The sequence below is a fragment of the Xyrauchen texanus genome, chromosome 32 (genome assembly GCF_025860055.1).
Source record: "Xyrauchen texanus isolate HMW12.3.18 chromosome 32, RBS_HiC_50CHRs, whole genome shotgun sequence".
Classification (NCBI taxonomy): domain Eukaryota; kingdom Metazoa; phylum Chordata; class Actinopteri; order Cypriniformes; family Catostomidae; genus Xyrauchen; species Xyrauchen texanus.
Window position 1 is genome coordinate 37,654,816 of NC_068307.1, and position 22,575 is coordinate 37,677,390.

General features: G+C 42.8%; 1 protein-coding gene across 1 annotated transcript in view; it reads right to left on the minus strand.

The window, feature by feature from the left end:
- Window positions 1-205: 205 nt before the first annotated feature.
- Window positions 206-22,575, minus strand: part of mst1rb (macrophage stimulating 1 receptor b) — a 51,771-nt gene continuing 29,401 nt past the window's right edge. Inside the window, exons 3-21 of the mRNA XM_052101310.1 lie at window positions 21,059-21,235; window positions 20,801-20,923; window positions 19,539-19,709; window positions 18,964-19,124; window positions 15,493-15,631; window positions 14,702-14,838; window positions 14,445-14,624; window positions 14,255-14,354; window positions 13,388-13,606; window positions 13,046-13,192; window positions 12,753-12,906; window positions 12,541-12,633; window positions 11,411-11,623; window positions 11,100-11,180; window positions 9,774-9,955; window positions 9,435-9,544; window positions 2,894-3,059; window positions 2,633-2,769; window positions 206-1,713 (exon numbers count right to left, since the gene is read on the minus strand). Coding sequence (XP_051957270.1) covers window positions 1,485-1,713; window positions 2,633-2,769; window positions 2,894-3,059; window positions 9,435-9,544; window positions 9,774-9,955; window positions 11,100-11,180; window positions 11,411-11,623; window positions 12,541-12,633; window positions 12,753-12,906; window positions 13,046-13,192; window positions 13,388-13,606; window positions 14,255-14,354; window positions 14,445-14,624; window positions 14,702-14,838; window positions 15,493-15,631; window positions 18,964-19,124; window positions 19,539-19,709; window positions 20,801-20,923; window positions 21,059-21,235 — 2,919 coding nt within the window. The 3' untranslated portion in view covers window positions 206-1,484. The remainder of the gene's footprint in view (window positions 1,714-2,632; window positions 2,770-2,893; window positions 3,060-9,434; window positions 9,545-9,773; window positions 9,956-11,099; window positions 11,181-11,410; window positions 11,624-12,540; window positions 12,634-12,752; window positions 12,907-13,045; window positions 13,193-13,387; window positions 13,607-14,254; window positions 14,355-14,444; window positions 14,625-14,701; window positions 14,839-15,492; window positions 15,632-18,963; window positions 19,125-19,538; window positions 19,710-20,800; window positions 20,924-21,058; window positions 21,236-22,575) is intronic.

Sequence of the window (22,575 nt, forward strand, 5' to 3'; positions counted from 1 at the left end):
TCATAAATAATAATAATAATAAAAAAACATAATAAAACCTATAGGACACCATTCCAAAGCAAAACCATGACAAATTAGCCTTCCAGGGTCTTCTACAAATTGAGTTGAATAGCTCTATTAAATCTCTCTCTCTCTCTCTCTCTCTCTCTCTCTCTCTCTCTCTCATATATATATATATGCATTACAGTTGAGAATGTGGGGTAAAATGTGCTTCACTTGTTATAACATTTCTAATTTGTTATAAGAAAAGGTCACAATGCTACATTTCTTAATGTTCTAAAAACATAAGAATAACCCATGATTATTAAGCACACACAAAAACACTCTTATCTTGAAACTGGGCTTTATTCTGAGATGTGCGTCAAACTTCAATGCCATTGTCAAAATCTCACTTATTTCAACAGCCTGCATTACTGAAGCAAAACCTGCAAATGATGCATTACATTTAGTTCAACTCTTTTTTTAATGCTGGCTCATTCCAAGTATCTTTGCAAGAAGCATCTGATATAATTACAAGCCAAATAAAGGGTAATTGATTCAAATGTACTTTCAAATTAAAGTGCAGACCAAGATATATAGACTGTATATGTAATTACAGAAAAAAGTAATAAGTAATCTTACCATAAATTAAATATACATCCGCTATAACTCAAATATATCCTGGGGAGGACAGTGCTTCAGTGTGATACATAAATGCATGTTAACACTTTCTGTGCAGTCACTGTTGCCTTTTAGCAGTGACATGCACCATTACCTTATTTGCAACTTTACAGTCAAAACATCATTATTTGGCTGTAGTTGTGTTGGAAAATACAGCACACACAATGCTAGATGGTGACTCAGCCATGTATTGGTCAAACAGTGCTCTAGGGTTTTGATGTTTTACCAGTTTAACAACATGTTCCTTGATCATCATCCCGACACATATTGGACTATATTTGGAACAGAATACTAGTGTACTGCTTACTGCATTCTGCCCAGTATATACTGTACACTGCCTACTAAAGAAACTAGTATGCAAATCAGTATGCATTATGCAAAGTTAAATGTTTCAAACGGTAGTATGCCATGCTGTTGTCACTTGACCTACCCACACGGCATGTTGTTGTCCAGTTATCACCTTAAGAAATAAATGCTTTTGCCTCTTAACTTATGGCTGTCGGATGAAATAATGGAGTCTAAAAGGAAATGTTAAAATCACGGTGGTTTCAGTTTATACATCACACAGGAAATGGAATGTCAAGTCGATATCATTACCATTGCGAGATACAGTATCCCGTTCAGTGTGGTGTAAACTGCATATTTTGACAAATGTAGTAGTTCTTCTGGGTTTTCCATGCATATAGAAGAATCTGCATACTGTGAACAGTATACATACTTCATACTGTTAAAATATTATGGTAGATTGAAATTCCAAACATAGCCACACTCTTGTCAGCAAGGCCAGAGTTCCCTTTCTTGTGAGTACCAAACCAGTGAGCCATTCAGCTAGAGACTGAGCGTGCATCAGCATCTGATGAATCGTATTCATCGGCAGAGTCTGTTTGGGCAGGATAGGGGCGTGGCTGGTCCAGATTGACATAGGTGACCTTCAGGCTGATGTAATGCTCCCCCTCCAGGCTTGACAAAATACTCATCACAGCAGAAACTAATGTGGAAAAGGTTGGTCTCCTTTCTGGATCGGGGTCCCAACATTGTAACATAATGGCATACCTGCAGATACCGAGGTGAGGTTAACTAATCTATCAGCCTGGAAAGTACAAATTGATTAACTGTAATTAAGTATCTACATTTTATTTAAATGTGTTTAATAAACAATGTCTTTAAATGTGTTATTTCTAAATGAATGAAATCATGCAATAACCTTGCATAACAAGTCATGCAGATTTTTTTTTTACTTAAAAGTGAACTTGAAAGACCTCTGAGTCAATGTGTTTTACCACACATTTGCATAGAACATCACACTCACACACACTTTAACAATTTCCATGGTTGAACCTTGTCACTGGTCATGTTTCCACATCCTGTTAGTACATCCTCAATCACTAACCAATTCTTTTATTTTTAGAATTATATTTATTTTTAAAAAAATTGGTAATTACTTTGCTTTAACCACAAAGCACTATAGCGGTACCACAGTACAATGATGTTATTAGATGGTACTTTTTGTTAGTGTGGAATTTTCTGACTAATCCGTTCAACCTTGTCTTATAGAAACACGATACTATACCTACATTTTTGCAAAGTGATTTTATGTGGCTTGTACGTATCACTCAGTGTCACTCAGAAAACATCAAGTCTGTTTTGACAGTGTTTGTTCCCACTGTCTGTTCATTGAGTTGCTCCCTTTGAGAGTGAATGATGATTAACTTTGTTTAGTGCTTGAGGTGTTGGGAAACTGAAGGGACATTCACAATAACCTTTTGGTTGATTTTTTCCACAGCTCTGAATACTGAGTAAGCTCTAAACCCTCTGAACCTCAAATGGTGGAAAAACACAACTTATTTTCATTTTGGGGTGAACCTTTAGCTGAGTGAAAAAATGAAGTTGTAATGTAAATAGATATTGTGTTTCTTTACCTTACACTAAGCATTTTTAAATGAAAAAGGAGAAAATTTTCTTTGAAACTTACAATGGATCTGGACAAAATTGTGGTTGTGGCAGCCGCCGTCCCTTTAAGAGGTAATGTGTGATGTCATAAGGGTCAACTTCAGGGTAGGGGCTGGCTCCTCGTGTGAGCATCTCCCACATTAAAACCCCAAAAGACCACTACAGTAAAGGCATAAAGAGAGAGAGAGAGAAGAGAGTTGAGAAGAAAAAGCTCAGAAATTCAAGAAGAATTCTAATTCTCATCCACTGATTAGAACTAAACTATGTTTTAGTTTTGTCTCACCACATCTGACTTGGTTGTGAACTTCTGAGTCTGTAGGCTCTCAATGGCCATCCATTTGACAGGTAATTTGGCTTTCCTGTGATCCTGGACGCTGTAGTACTCCTTTTCTAGGACATCTCGAGCCATACCAAAGTCTGCCACCTTTACTGTGTATGATTCATCAAGCCTGAGAAATATTTGTTCATTCAGTAACACATTTAAAAAGAACATACCCTTATTTTGAACATATTTGAGCTAGCATATTTACAGAACATTAATCCATATTAATTGACAAAAATTGGAGCTGTTCAATCTGACTTCAAAGTTAACCCTGCTTAAAAATAAAGACCACCCTAACCAGCATGCAATGTCCATGCTTGTCTAAGATGGTTCATTCTGGTTTGGTGCAGGTCTAGCTGTTTGACCAAAATAGCCACACTTCCCCTTCTGTCGCTCTCTCCACGTTGTGTCGGAGAAGCGACACTAGGGGTCTCTCTTGAGCGCCGATATCCACCTCTGATCTATGAAAAAAGGCCAATGAGAGTTGGCAGCCGGTATTTGCATGTCCCGCCCCCGGACATACGGGTATTTAAGCGGCGCAAATACGGGAGTTCATTCAGAAAATTTCTTCGGAGCCGATGGTCTGTCTGCAGTTTGCTGCGAGTTACACACCACTAACGTTCCTGTTTCCTCTGACGATCTGCATGCTGTTGGTTCTTGACGGCGCACAACAGCGGCTTTCTCCTTCACATTGCACGGCGTGCATTGTTGCCCCTGAGCGCTTTGACAGCGCAGACACACACACACACATTGTGTATTTAAAAGAGCAAATTTCTATTAAAAGAGTAATTTCTCAAAAAGAGCAAAACACAGCGGCGTTGAACGTCCTTTTCAGGACGCGTCTTTTTTCAAGATGCCCTTCCGCCCCTGTGTTGTTCCTGGATGCGGTAGAAGCCTCTCTGCTTCAGATGGCCACAGGTGCTTTCTCGTGTGTTTGGGCCGCGATCACACCGAGGCGGCATTTGTGGATGGTTCATGTTCTCACTGCGAGAACATGACCATGACCACGTTGCGGTCGCGGCTTGCTTTCTGTTGACACCCCAGCTGCACCCCGCATTGCTCCTTCTTCCCACGGGACTGAGGACGATGCTGTTGGCGCTGGGGGCGATTTGGGGGCGGCAGCGGGTGCAGTTTCGCCGGGTATCCCCCCGCGAACCTCCCGTTCCCCGACACGCTCGCTGGTCTCCGTCCATGCTCGCGGCGATAGCGGCTCGCCTCACGGCCTGGCTGTCTATCCTCCCGAGCCCGAAGCAGATGAGCTCACCGCTGCATCGGAGAGTGTGATGTCTGATGCCGAGGACTCCCCTGGACTGCCGCCTTCAGGCCAGCAGGCCCAGGCTGAGGCCGATGCTCAGATGTCTGACATGCTTTCCCGGGCCGCCGTGAGCATGGGGTTGGATTGGAACCCAAAAAAAGTCCATCCTCCCCACAGCCTTCACGGTTGGATGACTGGTTCCTGGGGGCAGCGTGCCGTTCGCGGCCTCGCATCCCCCCGGTCCCGTTTTTCCCGGAGGTGCATGACGAGCTGACGTCTACGTGGAGAGCCCCGCTCTCCGCTCGTCTAGGTGCCCGCTCCACTCTCACCACCCTCGACGGCGGAGAGCGCCACGGATACGGGGCGATTCCCCAGGTCGATAGGGCAGTTGCGTACCATCTATGCCCCGGTAGCCCTACCTCCTGGCGTGGCCGCCCCGTACTCCCATCCAAGCCCTGTAGGACAACATCATCGCTCAACGCGAAGGCCTACAGTGCGGCTGGACGTGCTGCCTCCGCCCTGCATGTGATGGCCCTCCTGCAAGTCCACCAGGCCAAAGCACTCAGAAGCATGCACGGGGGTGGACCTGATCCTGATGTGCTGCAGGAACTGCGCTCAGTGACCGACCTCGCCCTGAGAGCGACGAAGGCCACAGCGCAGGCACTCGGACAGGCGATGGCCACCCTAGTGGTCCAGGAACGCCATCTCTGGCTCAATCTGGTCGAGATGTGTGAGGCTGACAAGAACCGCTTCCTGGACGCACCTGTCTCCCAGATTGGCCTTTTCGGCGACACCGTCGAGGACTTCGCCCAACAGTTCTCTGCGGTGAAGAAGCAGACGGAGGCCATCTCTCACATCATGCCCCGCCGCACACCTGCCGCTACGGGCCCTGCCCCATCTGCTCGCCGAGGGAGTCCCCCTGCGGCGAAGAAACCAGCTCCTGCTCCGCCCCAACCCGGGCCCAGCTCTCAGCCCCAGCGTCGAGCACCCCGCAGGCGGCGTACACCCCCTGTCTCACGAACCCCCTCTAGGACCCTGAAGGCTCCCAAGCGTTCCTGAGACAGTCGACCCAGAGCCGAAGACGTTAGCTCCGGAGGTGGTAAGACCGCTCCGTCCCCCGGTGGAGGGCCGGGTGGAGAATCCTTTGTTTTTTCATTTGCCACACCCCCTGACGGGGGCTGTGGTACCCACATTCTCAATAAAAGAGCTATTTCCTCTGCCTCTGGGTCACCTGGCCCGCAAATGCCGTTCTCACGGCAATATGCTTTCAGATTACGACAGTTCCGGTACACCGGACGCGGCGATCCCGCCTTCCGCCTGCCCACGACTGTCCCCCGGCCGGCCGGTTCAGACGAGTCCAGAGGACGCCAACATCAGACCTCCTCCTCAGTCACGAACCCGCCCCCTGCCGAGCGCGCGGAGCAAGGTAAGTGCTTTGAGTCTATTCTCAGCACCTCAGCCTCAGGCCGCAACGAAGCCGCCCGACGCTGCATTACCTGTTCCGCCCCGCTGCGAGGCCCCGCCGGGTATGTTCAAAATACTCGTCCCTTTGGTGCCCCTAGCGCAGAGCTGGGAAGCGTGGCTTTCACTTCCCAACGCATCACGCTGGCTGCACCGGACCATTCGACTCGGTTACGCAATTCAGTTTGCCCGGCTCCCGCCCCCCTTCAGGGGCGTCTGCTTTTCCGCAGTACACGGTGAGCATGCCAGTTCCCTGCGCACGGAAATCGCGACCCTCTTAGCCAAGGGCACGGTAGAGCCCGTCTCTCCAACCGAAATGAGGAAGGGTTTCTACAGCCCTTACTTCATTGTACCCAAGAAAGGCGGTGGCTTACGACCAATCCTGGACCTGCGAGTTTTCAATCGGGCCTTGTTAAAACTCCCGTTCAAAATGCTCACGCACAGAAATATTCTGGCTGGTGTTCAGCATCTAGATTGGTTCGCAGCGGTAGACCTGAAGGACGCGTACTTCCACGTCTCAATTCTGCCACGACACCGACCCTTCTTACGGTTCGCGTTCGACGGCCAGGCGTTTCAGTACAAAGTCCTCCCCTTTGGCCTGTCTCTGTCTCTTCACGAAGGTCACAGAGGTGTCCCTTTCCCCGCTACGAGTAGCCGGCATCCGCATTATCAACTACCTCGACGACTGGCTCATCCTAGCACACTCTCGAGAGTTACTATGCACACACAGAGACCAGGTGCTCCGGCACCTCAGCCACTTGGGGCTTCAGGTCAACTGGGAAAAGAGCAAGCTCACTCCGGTTCAGAGCATCTGTTTTCTCGGGTTGGAGTTAGACTCAGTCTCAATGACAGCACGTCTCACGAGTGAGCGTGCTCAGTCGGTGCTGGACTGCCTCGCTTCCTTCAAGCCAGGCACAGTGGTCCCTCTAAAACTTTTCCAGAGGCTCCTGGGGCATATGGCGTCCTCCGCGGCGGTCGCGCGCTGGGGTTGATGCATATGAGACCACTCCAGCACTGGCTCCAGACTCGAGTCCCGAGACAAGCATGGCACCACGGCACGCATCGGGTAAGGATCACCCCCGCCTGCCTCAAAACACTCCGACCCTGGACAGACCTCTGCTTTTTACGGGCAGGAGTGCCCCTGCAGCAGGTGTCCCGACACGTTCTGGTCACAACCGACACCTCCCGGTCCGGGTGGGGTGCCGTGTGCAGCGGGCACGCAGCAGCGGGCCGTTAGAAAAGGGCACCGCTGCGTTGGCACATCAATTGCCTGGAGTTGCTGACCATCCTTCTTGCTCTCAGGAAGTTCCTCCAGTTAGTTCGGGACAAACATGTCCTCGTGAGATCGGACAGCACCACGGTGGTGGCGTACATAAATTGCCAAGGCGGCGTATGTTCCCGCCACATGTCACAAATCGCCCGCCGTCTCCTCCTATGGAGCCAGCAGCGACTCAAGTCTCACATCCCCGGCAAGCTCAACGTCGTAGCGGACGCGCTATCAAGACAACGCCTGCCCGGCGGGGAGTGGAGGCTTCACCCCCAGTCGGTCCAGCTGATTTGGGAACGGTTTGGCAAGGCCCAGGTAGACCTGTTTGCCTCCCAGGAAACCTCCCACTGCCCGCTCTGGTATGCCCTAACAGAGGCTCCCCTCGGGACAGACGCGCTCGCACACAGCTGGCCCTCGGGGCTGCGCAAGTACGCATTTCCCCCAGTGAGCCTTCTTGCACCGGTGCTGTGCAAGGTCAGGGAGGACGAGGAGCAAGTCACGTTAGTGGCCCCCTACTGGCCCACTCGGACTTGGTTCTCGGAACTCAGACTTCTCGCGACAGCTCCTCCCTGGCGAATTCCCCTGAGAAAGGACCTCCTCTCTCAGGGACGGGGCACGCTCTGGCACCCGCGCCCAGACCTCTGGAACCTCCACATCTGGTCCCTGGACGGGATGCGGAAGAGCTAGCCGGCTTACCGGCGATCGCTATGAATACAATCAACCAAGCCAGAGCCCCCTCTACCAGGCACCTTTATGCCCTAAAGTGGCGCTTGTTCGCAGATTGGTGTTCTTCCCGAACTGAAGACCCGCAGAGATGCGCGATCAAGTCAGTGCTCCTGTTCCTACAGGAGAGGCTGGACAGGAGGCTGTCCCCGTCCACCCTCAAGGTGTATGTTGCCGCCATTGCCGCCCACCACGATCCTGTAGACGGCAAGTCTTTGGGTAAGCACTACCTGATCCTCAGGTTCCTGAGAGGCACCCGGAGGTTGAATCCCTCAGGCCTAGTTCCCTCCTGGGATCTCTCGGTAGTCTTGGCAGGACTCCAGAGACCTCCCTTCGAGCCGTTTGAATCAATTGGACTCAGGGCCCTCTCTCTTAAGACGGCCCTGCTGATCGCGCTCGCCTCTATCAAGAGGGTCGGGGACCTGCAAGCGTTCTCTGTCAGCGACACTTGCCTGGAGTTCGGTCCGGCAGATACGTCTGTGATCCTAAGACCACGACCGGGCTATGTGCCCAAGGTTCCTACCACACCCTTCCGAGATCAGGTAGTGAACCTGCAAGCGCTGCCCCAGGAGAAGGCAGACCCAGCCCTTTCGTTGCTATGTCCAGTGCGCGCCCTGTGCATTTACCTGGACCGCACACAGAGCACCAGACGCTCCGAGCAGCTCTTTGTCTGCTTTGGGGGACGGCAGAAAGGGAATGCCGTCTCCAAACAGAGACTCGCCCACTGGGTTGTCGACGCCATCACACTGGCTTATCACACCCAGGCCGTGCCCCTACCCTTGCGGGACCGAGCTCACTCAACAAGGGGTGTTGCGTCCTCGTGGGCACTGGCCAAGGGCACCTCCCTAGCAGACATTTGTAGAGCCGCGGGTTGGGCAACACCCAACACCTTCGCGAGAAACATAGAGAGAAAAGAGGCCCAGCCAGGCTGGCCCGTTTCCATGTTGGCAAACATCGCCTTGTTCCCCTTCCAGGGTAACTAGAAGGATTCCGATGTTCTTATGAGGCATTGGGGAAGGGTACGTGTAGCCAGGTACAGATGATGCGCGGCACTGGATGAAATCCCTGCCCACCTCTGTATCGGCGGTTCACGTACACGGTTCAGCGCATGGCAAGATTGGAATGGGTCCCCTAGTGTCGCTTCTCCGACACAACGTGGAGAGAGCGACAGAAGGGGAATGTTTGGTTACGTATGTAACCTCCGTTCCCCGAGGGAGGGAACGACACATTGTGTCTTTCCTCCGCCATGTCGCTGAACCAAACCACTGTTGTGGCCGGACCATTTCCGGCTCCTCAGAAAAATCCTGAATGAACTCCCGTATTTGCGCCGCTTAAATACCCGTATGTCCGGGGGCGGGACATGCAAATACCGGCTGCCAACTCTCATGGGCCTTTTTTCATAGATCAGAGGTGGATATCGGCGCTCAAGAGAGACCCCTAGTGTCGCTTCTCCGACACAATGTGTTGTTCCCTCCCTCGGGGAACGGAGGTTACATACGTAACCAAACGTTTTCATCAGCATCCAACCTGGTGAAGTTGGTTGTCCAGCATGGACTTTCTGATGAAGCTCGTTAAATCAGTTTAAAAGCCTTGTGCGAATACCAGCACACCAGCATCACATGCTGGGAGACCAGCACACAAAACACAAAATAAGCTGGTGACCAGCAATGCTGGTCTTTTTAGCAAGGTTATTTCATTCATATTAATTCAAGCCTGCATCCAGAATCTGTAAATTTGTTCAAATCATTGCTAATACTGGATTAGCTTTGTGTGAAGACAGCATGCAAAAAACTCACATGCAGTTGCGTGCTGCCAGATCTCTATGTACAAACTTCTTTTGTGCCAGATATTCCATTCCTTTAGCAACTTGGAGCCCGAAGCCTATCAAATCCTTAACCGTGGGATTCTGTGGTAAGATACAGGACAATGCATGTACATAAGACTGTGATTTTGGGTCATTCAAATTTAGTCTTTGGCAACACGAATTGCACTGCTGGAGGTTGTGCAATAGTGATTTTCCAGGTTCAGAGTTAATGAAATTCATATCTGAATGTAAAATTTCTGTGCAAGACAGATAGAAAGCAAAGAATGCCACATATTTAAGATGTGCTAGATTTGACATTCTCGCAACTGACCCTCTTCTCACAGCGTATGAAGTGACGGAGGTCTCCATGTTTCATGTAGGGTAAGACCACCAGAGGGAGCCCCTCTTCGGGAAGCAAGATACCCAGCAAAGAGAGAACGTTACTGTGATGAAAACCCTTCATCAGAATTCCCTCTTTCAAAAACTGCTCTACTTCCTCCACATCTGTTATTCCTATCAGACAGAGACAAAATGACATTAAGAGAAAATACAGGTCTCATGCATGAATTTATATCAGTAAATATACATTAAGAGATGGAGTGGTCTCTTAAAAAACGGACCTATGTCTAAGGATGTGTTAACCACATAGTTTAGATTTGTCACCTTATGTCCCTTTTGAAGGCACGGCCAAACGGCGCCCTTCATTATTAAAGCAAGACAACTGACAGGATCTTTTAGCATTCTGAAGCAATATTTCAAATGTTTTGAAATGAAAAATAATTTTGCATAAAATATTGTTGTTAAATTATTAGTGACATTGCATTTTTGCAATACACTTGCCATTTTAGGGTAAAACTGAGACACGATGCGATAAGATTCCAGTGACTAGCAATTTGTCTGTGCACACTGAAAAAACTAAACGTTTTCAATTTATTTTCATTCTAAGCAGTAACCGACTCCAGCATTCCACAGCCTTGTTTTCAAATGTTAACTGGTTAAAACAAAATAAAAAAATGGTTAATAACTTTCTTTTTAAAATGAAAATAATCTGTGCCAAGGGCGGGTGATATCAGTTGCTGTTTTCTCAGAGTTCACAAAAGAAACAAGCTCAAAATGAGCAACTTGCCTTATTAAAATAAGCAAAAACATATTTTTGTTATGTTCTGCAGAACATTTGTTAAGTTTTCAGTATTAATTTTCTAGTCACTGGCCATAAAGCTGCGCAACGCCATATAATCGCAGCCAATCAGAACATATTTGATGTTTAATGTACAGTTATGAGGAATGGGATTTTGGACCAATGAGATTACACAGTGGGTGTGGCTGTTCATCCTGACAAAGTGGAAATGGATACAAAGTTATTGACAGAATGTCCTGTCACTCAATAGAACAAACTTTCGCTTTCCCAGGACATGGTTGGTTAGGACAAAAACTCTGAATTACATCAAATAACCTGCCTAACAAAATGTGCTAACCAAGTTTTTAAGATGTTTTTTTAGGTGCTAGTACATTCTGATATTATTTCCTGTTTACAAGATAACCTACCCAAAGTTAAAAGTATATCATCCCAAGAAAGAAGCATATAGTTTAACAGCTTAAACTACACGAGTTGGCAGAGCTGATTTTCAGTGACTTTTTCTATTGAGGTGTTACTTACTGTTAAGAGACTTTACTGCACAATGGATTTCTCTGTTGTTGTGATCAGTGAGGTAACCATGGTAAACTGTGCCAAAGTGGCCTAAAGAAAAAAGTACACTTTATTGATATTGACAATCATCTTCATGTTCAAACCAGCAAGCATGTCCAAAATATGATCTTCTACTATTTCTAATTACTTTTACAAGAAAAGAAACTTGTACATCCCCGTTAAAACCTTAGATGTGACCAAAATGAAAATGTGTATAAAATCTGTTTTCAGCATATGGTGTAACTCCCTTTGCCTGCCATGCTTTTTCATAATAAACATACCCTTTCCAATGATTTGGTGGTGGTGGACCTTCAGCATGGAGGCTGGGATCAGCACATCCTTCACCTCTTCCAGGAGCTCTGGGCGAAAGCTGGTGATGGTAATCTTCTCTGGGGGCATAAGTGGGGTCAGGGTTGTGTCCAGGGCACCGTTATAGACCAGGCGAGGAAACGCCACAGCCGCGCTGGGTGTAGTAATAGTTGTGAGGGGTAGTTCTAAAAGGGACAAAGAAAAAAATGGAAGGGTTAATAATATTATGTTGGGAAAGCTACTTTGAAACTGTAGCTTCCTAAGCTGCAAGCTACTCATAACTTTAAGTGGTAAACAGAGTCCCTCTAAGGCTGTGCAGGGGCTTGCGTGAATTAGTGAACCATTTATGTTAATTAGGTTGTTTTCATGAACCATCCAAACAAACTGACTACCTTAAATTATTTGGATTGTCCAGTGCTACATTTGAGAGACAGAGAAAATTTTAGGTGAGCATATTTGATCACTCCCTTAGCTCCATTGCTGCCTGTGCAGTAATGTTACAAATGTAGCTTTGACGCTACAGTGCTACTCTTTTCGTTCCTCGAAAAGTTACACTATTGTGAAATTAGTGTGGTGATGGGGGCATGGTAGTGAATCTGTCTGTGGGGGAGAGAGAGAGAGAGCAGTAAGGCTCGTCATCTGGGTTATCATTATCTCTAACACCAGTTTCTTGTGGAGGGAGACATAAAAAGGTTCTGACTAAGTGGCAGAGAGAGTGACCAGAGAGAGACTGTACCTGTGTGTGTGTGCGCAACAGAAGCATTTACTTTTTTTGTGTGTGTGTGACTACTTGTCCACTGTGTGCCCTTTTTGTTTAAGTTTTGTGAACGATGCTGAAGATGTAATAAAAATACTCCCGTTGACAGTCCGCTGCCTCCTTACTCCTCTTCCCAGATAACAAACCTGCTACACTGAGCTACTATCATAAGTTAGTAGCGTAGCTACTTTTAGTAAGTTACTCCAACACTGGATCCTTCTGATATTTATCAAATCTAAAAACTTTACACTTTCAGTGAAAACTTTAAAAACTGATAATAAAACACTGATAATTGATTGTATGAGATTATAATTTGTTGTTGATGTATATATGTTGTTGTCTCACCACGTCTGTAGTCTCCGAAGGGGCTTAATTCCACACTATTGTTACGGGAACGACTGTGGGAAAAATAAGACAGGCGATTCTCTGTCAGCGAATCTGGGGATTAAAAAGAAAACATTGCTTAATGAGACAAAAATTTTAGTTTGAAAGTTTTGTTTATTTTCCTTAAAGAACCCATGAAACATCTTAACAAGCACTGACATATTTCTGCTCACCTTTTTTCTGCTTTCTCAGGTGTTTTAGGACAATGAAGGCCAGTACCGCACCAGTCACCAGAGCTGCCAGTATGCCAAGCACAATACCCACCATGTAGTGGTTACTGACCAAGATTACAGTACCAACATTATGGGTGTACCCGTTAACTGTTACCTGTGAAGGAAAACATTGATGTTAGAGTGAGAATGTGTTATTGCAAGATAGTCCAACTAAGGGGAGCATCTTACTGCCTAATCAAATTAGTTTCTTTGGTTAAAACATAATTTAATGCATTAATACTTCCAACTCTCACCTTCACAGGTAAGCCCTCACTGGGTATGGTGAGATTATTAGGAATCCTGCAGGTGATTTCATTATCCAGAACTGTAGCACCACAGTCAACATCTCCAACCGTCATTGTGATTGACATGCAAGAACTCACAAGGTTCAGCTTCTGGTGCTGTGAAAGAAAAAGATAGATAGATAGATAGACACATGGATGGGTGGGTGGCAGATAGATGATAGACAGACAGATAGATAGATAGATAGATAGATAGATAGATAGATAGATAGATAGATAGATAGATAGATAGATAGATAGATAGATAGATAGATAGATAGATAGATAGATAGATAAAGCGATCGATCCACATACATGCAAGGACACTTCATCAAACCCAGGATAAAGTCTTAGTATGTGACCCTCAGTCTCAAACGGGATGGGCCTGCCGTAGGGGTGGTAAGAGAAGTCTTGTTTCCACAGGCCAAGCACTCCATCCATATCAAATGAGAGCTCGCCCTCTTCAGTCTCATCTCGATGGAAAATGGGGGTGAGGCATTCCATTCGGGTGGGATTGGCTTTACCCCTGCACTCCTGCAGAAAATACCAATAAGAAACATGAAAAAAAGTGAATGACTAATGCTTTGAAGTTGCAATCCACACGCTCAAAATATACAATAATAAATTCTGACATGCACTGCACATGTGTCTTAAACAGAATATCTTTAATTAAGAGGTAAAAGCTTAGGGGAAATTATGAATTGTTGTGGTCATTACAGATAAAGAGTAAAAATCACCCAAATTTATACACAGTACATAATCATAAAGGGATAGTTTACCCAAAAATGACAAATCTGTCATAATTTATTCAACCTCATGTTGTTCCAAACACAAATTACTTCTGTGGAACACAAAAAGACATATTAGGCAGAATGATTTTTTTCCATACAGTGAAAGTGAATGGTGTCTAAGACTGTCAGTTCCTAACAGTCTGCCAATCATATCTGTTTGTGTTTAACAGAAGACATTAACTTTTACAGGTTTGGAACAAAATGAGGGTAAGTAAATGATGGCTTTGCATTTATGGGTGAATTATCCCTTTAAACAAGGAAAATTTGAAAAACGGCATATAACTTAATATTGTAGCTTTAAAAGAAATAGGGTAATGAATCAACACTGCAAGCGAAATGATTAATCATTTGTAAGATATCTATAAAGGGACCAAAGTTTTACACTTCATACAGTTACAACAGGTTTTAGGTGGTTTTCTTTGGGTTTAAAATAAATAACAGTTCTGTAGACCGAGTCCAGATTCCTGCCTTCAATGACGATTCTTGACCCACTGCAATTTAGCAAAAAAATTAATATTAGACATTCTATATCATTTTAGAATCCATTGTGGAGTAACTACAGTGACTCTTTGCATCTATACCTGTCAAAGCTGCAATCCGGCAGCACGGCAAGAACCTCAGGTGTCATCTTGTAACGGAACACTTTAGTGGTGGCGACACGGGACTTATCAATATAAACACGGAGTACCACATCTTTTACCTCCGTTACAAGCTGAGAGAGACAAATGATAGAGGACAGATTTCCTCTGACCACAGATACACTGTAGAGAGAGAACAACATTCACTCTAAAGGAACCTGTTCCATTACAATATAAAATCGTAACACACCATTACACACCTTTGGATGGGACACATTTCTCCATCAAGAGTAACCTTCCTGTTCTTTCCAGAGTCAAGGTAAGGGCCTGTGATGGTGATTAGGGTTCCCCCATTAACAGGCCCATAATCAGGCTGAACTTCAGTGATGTTTGGAACCTGAACAGATACACAGTGTTGATAAGTAAATAAGCTGGCCAGACATTCTGGAAAAGGTCAGTGAATGTTTATCAGCTCTTTCGGTCAAGTAAGCTGCTGATCCTTTAAGGATTTTCAAAAGAGGATTTTAAAGGGATAGTTCACCAATCTAATTAATTACTCTGCCTCATTCTATATGATAGATGTTGGTGAGAAACAGATCAATATTTGAGTAATTTTTTACTTTGAATTTCCAATTTCACTTTCAGATGTGAAAGTGAAACTAAACAGGCACCACATGTGGCTTTTAGATGTAAAAGTGAAAGTTGAGATAAGTGCAAAAAAAAAAAAAAATGTACATTTTCATCTGTTTCTCACCCTCTCTATTAAATCACTTCTGATGATATGGATTTAACCACTGGAGTCATATGGATAACTTTTTTGTTTCCTTTATGTGATTTGTGGCACTACAAAGGTCTGATCGCCATTAATTTGCATTGTAAGGACCTACAGAGCTTAGATGTTCTTCTAAAAATCTTAATTTATGTTCTGCTGAAGAAAAAAAGTCACACATATTGGATGACATGAGGGTGAGTAAATGATAAGATAATTTAAATTTTTGGATGAACTATACATTTAACTATGCTTTGCTTATATAACGAATGTATTGATTACCACAAAGGTGAATCCAGGCATCTCTGCGCTTCCTTCAATATAGTAACTGCCTTCTACTCGGCCTTCATGCACTTTGGCCGTGATGTTCACAGGTTTAAAAAGTGGTTCTGACACCCCAGAGCGGATCTTGCACACTAGGCTGGGAAGAAAATAATAGGAATATAAAATGCATTAGCATACAAAATCTGGTGGCATTTATCTTTGTGAGAATTATGAATGCTTATGTCAACTAAAATATATAAAATCAAGTCTTTTGTTTTCATGTAAAAAAATAAAAATTCTCATTAAAAAAGTCGTACTTAAAGCTGCACTTTGTCAGATTTTTTTGGTTACAATTAACAAAGGTGAGTGCATAGTGAGTACATAAAAATTAATGTTCAAAACCATGTCCTTGTCTTACCCTGATTTACTGCAGTAAGCCTACAAAAAATATTTTTATTTTGAGGGAATTTGAGCTGTTGCGACAGATTCAGCGCAAAATCACAGGCATACATCCTTCATCATATCTTAGGCTATTATTTCTCTTTTTTTATTTTATGCCTGAGGAAGACCTAATGGTCTAAATGTTGCAAGCAGTGTAAGCAAATAAAGTATTTTCAGAAGCAATAACTCCATGTATGGAACTTACTATTTTATCCTTTTAGCAGATGTTTAAACAGATCTAAAAAGCCACAATAGGTACAAGGTGGTTCCCCATGAATTTATACTCATCTAAAGTTGTCTATAATGTAACCATCTCTCTGTTGTAACTTTACTTCTAAATAAAGGGTTAAAAATGTATTATTGTAATTTTTATATAGCATATTCCTGCATATTATTGTCATGTTTAATAAAGTATTTCTTTCATTTTTAAATCCTCATTTTGCATTTTTATATTACAGTCTTTTATTGTTTGCAGTACATAGACCTACTATTGTAGTATGACGGTTCACTTGCATTGTCCAGTTAGGCTGTAGATTGTAATATAATAATAAAGTGCCTTCAATTGGACTCATAGCAGCCATTTCACGAGTTTCACCTCTTAACCTGTGTGATCTTCGGGACATTTTTGTTTTTCGATCATTTTGGCTGTGTTAAAGCCAATGGCATAAACTTTGCCTAAGGTGTTTATTTTTGGGAGAATTTTGATATTTCAACCTCATTTCCTATAATATATCTATAATACACTGTGTACACAAAATAGTTACACTCAGGACCATCTGGACAAAAAAGTCCCAGTTGAAGCGCATTAAAACTGCAATATTTGATCCTAGTGCCATTAAAGCATAAAATCATGAAATATATGATATAATGCTTTCATTTGAAGCCCTGGCTTCATTATATTTTCAACCATATGGTGCCATTTTTCTCATGTTCATCCTAAGGAGCATATATATGCTATTTTCTTATTTTCAGTTTCTGTATTATAGAGCACTGCTGGCCAGTTGAATAAATGATGCAGCTAACATTGAGTGGGTGTGTTGGTATGGATGTCAGAGTGTGTTTTGTATGTGTGTATTGAAAAATGTGTGTGTGTGTGTGTGTGTGTGTGTGTGTGTGTGTGTGTGTGTGTGTGTGTGTGTGTGTGTGTGTGTGTGTGTGTGTGTGTGTGTGTGTGTGTGTGTGTGTGTGTGTGTGTGTGTGTATGTGTGAGCGTGTATGTGTGTGTGTGTGTGTGTGTGTGTGTGTGTGTGTGTGTGTGTGTGTGTGTGTGAGCGTGTATTTATCACTTTGTGGGGACCAAATGTCCCCATAAGGATAGTAAAACCCGAAATTTTTGACCTTGTGGGGACATTTTGTCGGTCCCCATGAGGAAAACAGCTTATAAATCATACTAAGTTATGTTTTTTGAAAATGTAAAAATGCAGAAAGTTTTCTGTGAGGGTTAGGTTTAGGGGTAGGGTTAGGTTTAGGGGATAGAATATAAAGTTTGTACAGTATAAAAACCATTATGTCTATGGAAAGTCCCCATAAAACATGGAAACACAACTGTGTGTGTGTGTGTGTGTGTGTGTGTGTGTGTTAGAGTGAAAAACATCAGTGGCATTATGTAAAAAACTGGCATTTAAAGGGTTAAAATCCTGAAAATTAATGAATATTTGGTAGTTTTGAACAGGACTGAAAATTTAAGTCAGTGAAGGTTGAAAATAATATTAATATATAGTATTTTTATGGCAGTTTTTTTATGCTGACATTTTTGTCCTCTTAAGTTCTTGAGTTTAAAAAAAAAAATTATAATCTGAGTGCACAAAAAATAATAATGCATAAAAATCAATGTTGATAACCATTGACATAAACTGACATTTAAAGGGTTAAAATCCTGAAAATTTATGAACATTTGGTAGTTATGATCAGGACTGATGTTGGTTAAAAAATTAACTCATTGAAAGTGGAAAATAATAAGGGTTAATATGATATGTGTAGTACAATACAAACATTGTGTATTTTGTAATGGATAAAATGCTTTAATAATCATATTAACATATAATTATGAGTGTTGTTTATCTTCCTCAAAGTAATATATTGGTTATACATTTTTTTTTTTTAAATAACATAATTTCAACATGAAAATAGCTCGTCATGGCTCCGCTCTGCAGGTAATCTTCTGAGTCCTTGCTCAAACCATTAGATTCATCCTCCAGAAGAGCAGTGTTTAATCACAACTCGCATTAAATATTCCTCTGCAAGTAACTTGCAGTTTTATGCTTCAGCCACTAGAGAGCAAAAAGTAACATAGTATTTTTTTATTTTTTTGATGACCTTTTGGCTGGATAGGGAATGAAGAGAGGTGACAGAAAATGAGAGGGAGAATCAGGACTCAAACTTGGGTCACCAGCAATGCATCAGCACCACATGTCATGAGCACAGCCCACTAGACTACAGCTCTAATACATATTGTAACTTCAACAAGTTATTCAATATAACATCAATATAACATAGCTTTATAAATGCGGTTTGATTTTACATGGAGAGGGTCCCCTCATGGGTGCTGCCATGTTAAGATCACATGACCATCCAAATACTACTTAATCTCAGTTATTAACCACCCTGTTAGACACTTTCACTCATGAATTAAAATAATCATGGCTGACTGTAAATAGTGAATTTCTGCAATGCATCAGTAACTAAAAATAACTGAGTTTGAATGATGCTGCATCTATGCCCCTTAGTGTCAGTTTAAGTCCAAGACAACATGCATAAAAAATTACTGAATGCACCTTTCAGTATTATGATAAAGCTGATGTGTGTAATTTTGTTAATGTTATAATTTTCCGTTTTCCAGCTTAACATTCAGTCAACTTTTATTAAGACGTTTGTAGGTTGATTTCACTTAAAAGTGTAACACTGGTTCTCACTCCAGAAATTAGTGAGCTAAAAGTGATTGTTTTTGCAATTCTGTTTGGTGTTACACATATTACACATTTTAGCTTTAACAAAGCAACTTTAACAGCTGTGTCTTATCTGTAAGAACAGGGATTCAACAATACTAACTGGGTGCTGTTGCTTTTGTGAGGCTGGACCACACAGGTGGTCTCACCCAGCTTCACTTCATGGGTTCTGGTCGTTATAGCGGGTCGCAGGGGCGACTGGAACTCCCATCCGCAAAGAGTCATCTCAGTCTGACCATCAGGGGGCGCTGTCTTGGGGAAAAACTACACAGAACAGTAATTTGCAAATAATATGCTGATCTTAAATGAACACAAATAGGATGTTGGCCAAATAAACCAATGTTCCTATAAACAACTAGTTCAAATATTTTCCAGACTATGATCCAGATTGGAAAATATAAACATTTCTTGAAGGGTTAAAAATGCACTTAAATTTTGATCTAACATTTATTTCAAGTGTTGCTGTCTTTTTGCAGATTGTAAGCATAAAAGAGTCAATGATGACAACAAATTCAAGGTATGGTCTGCAGTTAGATATACTTGGACATTATTCTACCTTGCTCACAAATATAGTAAATATAATCACAACATTTATACATGATACAATATTCAAGTATGCCCTTGGTTTGTAATATCAAACATAAAGGCTCTGTTTAATTACATTTGGTCACATCTCACCTCTGTGACGCTAGGCGGGCATGACTCATTTCCCCAGTGGGCCCTGCACTCAGATGCCCAGGTACACTGGCCAGAGCACCAGCCACAACCCATGAATTTGGGCATGGTCAGACACATGGTACATGTCAAAAAGTGATGACAGCCGGGGCCTCTTTGAGGAACCTGAATCATCTGTTAGTTATGAATATAAACACAGTTAATATAGGGCTAAATCAGGGGTCCTCACACTTCTATGGCATGAGATCTACTTTTTTCCTTATGCCATTATAATAAGACCAGTGAAATTTGATGATTCTCAGTACTAAAAATAATAATAACCTCGTTTTTGAATTTGATAAACAGTGTTTCAAGTTTCCAAATAATTATTTGTGAAAAGTAAATAGTAATAAAAAAAGAAACTAATTAAGAAATAATTCCTTAAAGTTTCTAACAGCAGTTTCAAGTATTCAAGTAAACTTTCAGAAATTGAAAAGAGTAATTAAATGTAACAATACTACATAGATTGCAGGTCTTTATGGCATGATAATAATAGTTTTTAAAGCTACTAAAGTTATCCAGCCAAAAGCAATGAATGGCCATATAGATGTGTCATCATCATATTTCAGCATGGAATGTATTTGTCTTTTGGCTCATGTCAGCGTGGATTACTTGTGAATCAGTCACAATACAATTCAAGTTTTGCAAAGCAACTATTATTGAAGAATTGGGCAGTTAAAAACACTTGGACCTGATGAAAAACAGTAAGTAAACCATTTAATTCATGAATATTTCAAATATCATGATTATTTGATAGTTTATAGTGATGAGTGTTAACAGTTGCAGTTGAGATTTACAGTTTAATATATTCGGATGCAATGTGTTGGATGTGCATTATGTTTAAACCCTGAAATTTAGTTTTATAATGTTGAGGGGCTCGTTCATTCTCTTCCGATTGAGTTTCAAATATGGCTGATTTCGAGGGGCTGCATTCTGTTAACCAATCATAACAGTAGTTGTTTATGTTGAAGTTTTAAGGCTGCGCTTAATACAAAACCGAGCGTTTCAGACAGAGGGCCAGAGACATGGTAGAAAATTATCATATATTACTAAATTGTGACTATTTTGGTGCAAAGAGCATTTCATGACCCCTCTAAATTAGCAGCGTCACAACATTTACCCCCCAAAAAGTAGTATGGTAGTATACAATTCTGAACATGAGATATTTTTCAAGCATTTCTGTGTCTGCTTAAAGAAAAATTATTTATTTTCTTTTTTAAATGTACCTTATCTCCCACCACAAACAGTAGATGTTCTAGGGGGAGGACCGCTGCGGTGGACGACACCTTCTGGTTCTCAACAAGTGAGTAATTGGCAAAGACTATAGGGCTGGACCTTCTCAGGACAAGCTGTAATTTTAGAAGAACTGAAGTTAAACTCCACAACATATAACACATTCAGTATTGTACTTTCAGTTGATATAGAAATTAATAAAACTGGAAAAGCTAGTTAATGTCTTTTTCTTTATGATTTATATGCCCTACCTGCAGTAGCCTCCCATCTGATGTGCCTATATGAGCTATTGTTTTGTTCTCGATGCTGGTAACCAGAAGCGAGGTGAGCAGTACGCCACTCATCTGTCTGTTGAAGAGGTCCACTCTGTAGTATGGCTGAGACACTAGGGTGGGCTGGTCTCTGCAGGTCATGTTGTGTTCCATGCTCTGTTCACAGATATGTATTCAAATAATCAGGGCTTGTTTTACCAACATTTGAAAGACTAAGATAATCTGCAGTACCTTACATTTTTCATTACAAATATCTGTTCATCTTTCGGATGGGACGTTAAACCGAGGTCCTGACTCTCTGTGGTCATTAAAAATCCCAGGGCAATTCTCGTAAAGAGTAGGGGTGTAACCCCGGTGTCCTTGCCAAATTCCCCCCATTGGCACCTATCTATCATGGCCTCCTAATAATCTCCATCCCTGAATTGGCTACATCACTCTACCATCTCCTCTCTGCCAATAGCTAATGTGTGGTGGGCATTCTGGTGCACTATGGCTGCCGTCGCATCATCCAGGTGGATGCTGCACACTGGTGGTGGTTGAGGAGATTCCCCCTATACTATGTAAAGCGCTTTGAGTGCCTAGAAAAGCGCTATATAAATGTATGGAATTATTAATTATTATTATTATTATTATCTTTGCTGCATTAATTTTATGGATGCTCTGAGGTAGAACCTCTGAGGTTTAACCACTGGAGTCATTTGGATACATTTTATGTTTCCTATATGTGATTATTGGAGCTTCAAAGGTCTGGCCACCATTAACTTTCATTGTAAGGACCTAAAGAGCTGAGATATTCTTCTAAAAATCTTCATTTGTGTTCAGCAGAAGAAAAAAAGTCAAACACATCTGGGATGACATGAGGGTGAGTAAATGATAAGAGAATTTTCATTTTTGGGTGAACTTTATGTAAGGAACCCTTAACTGGACCGCTATTGTTCTACTGGTCAGCAGGTGGCGCCTCTCACCTGACTCCTGCTGAACACACCACTCATTATGCCTGATGTATCACACCTGTGTATTGCCCTATTTAAGTGTGTTTGTGCCATGCTTTATTGTTCAGTCTTGAGCCTATGTTACCTGCTGCAAGCTAGTCTTTGGGCATTCCATCTGTGCCCCTACAGCAACCTCTAACCATCACAGCTCTTGACGGCAGGCCTCTGGGGTCGGGACAGGTTAGTCATTGCACTTTGCTTATTCAGTTTGAAATTGGGGGTCACAAGGAACTAATACAGTTTTTTCTCATCCAGTCACCAGAAATCCCCTTAGTTCTTGGATTTCCATGGCTAACTTGTCACAACCCAAATATTGACTGGTCAAGAGGTGTAGTTAAAGGTTGGGGAACTAACTGTTGTGTTTCTGCTCTTTCCTTTTGCCGTTCTACTGAGATACTGGAGGTATATCCAGGACCATTGTCGACATTCTCCAGGAGGCCTGCCAACCTCAATCCAGACATGTATACCACTCAAGGGCTACCTTTTTCTCAGTTCAATTCTGCC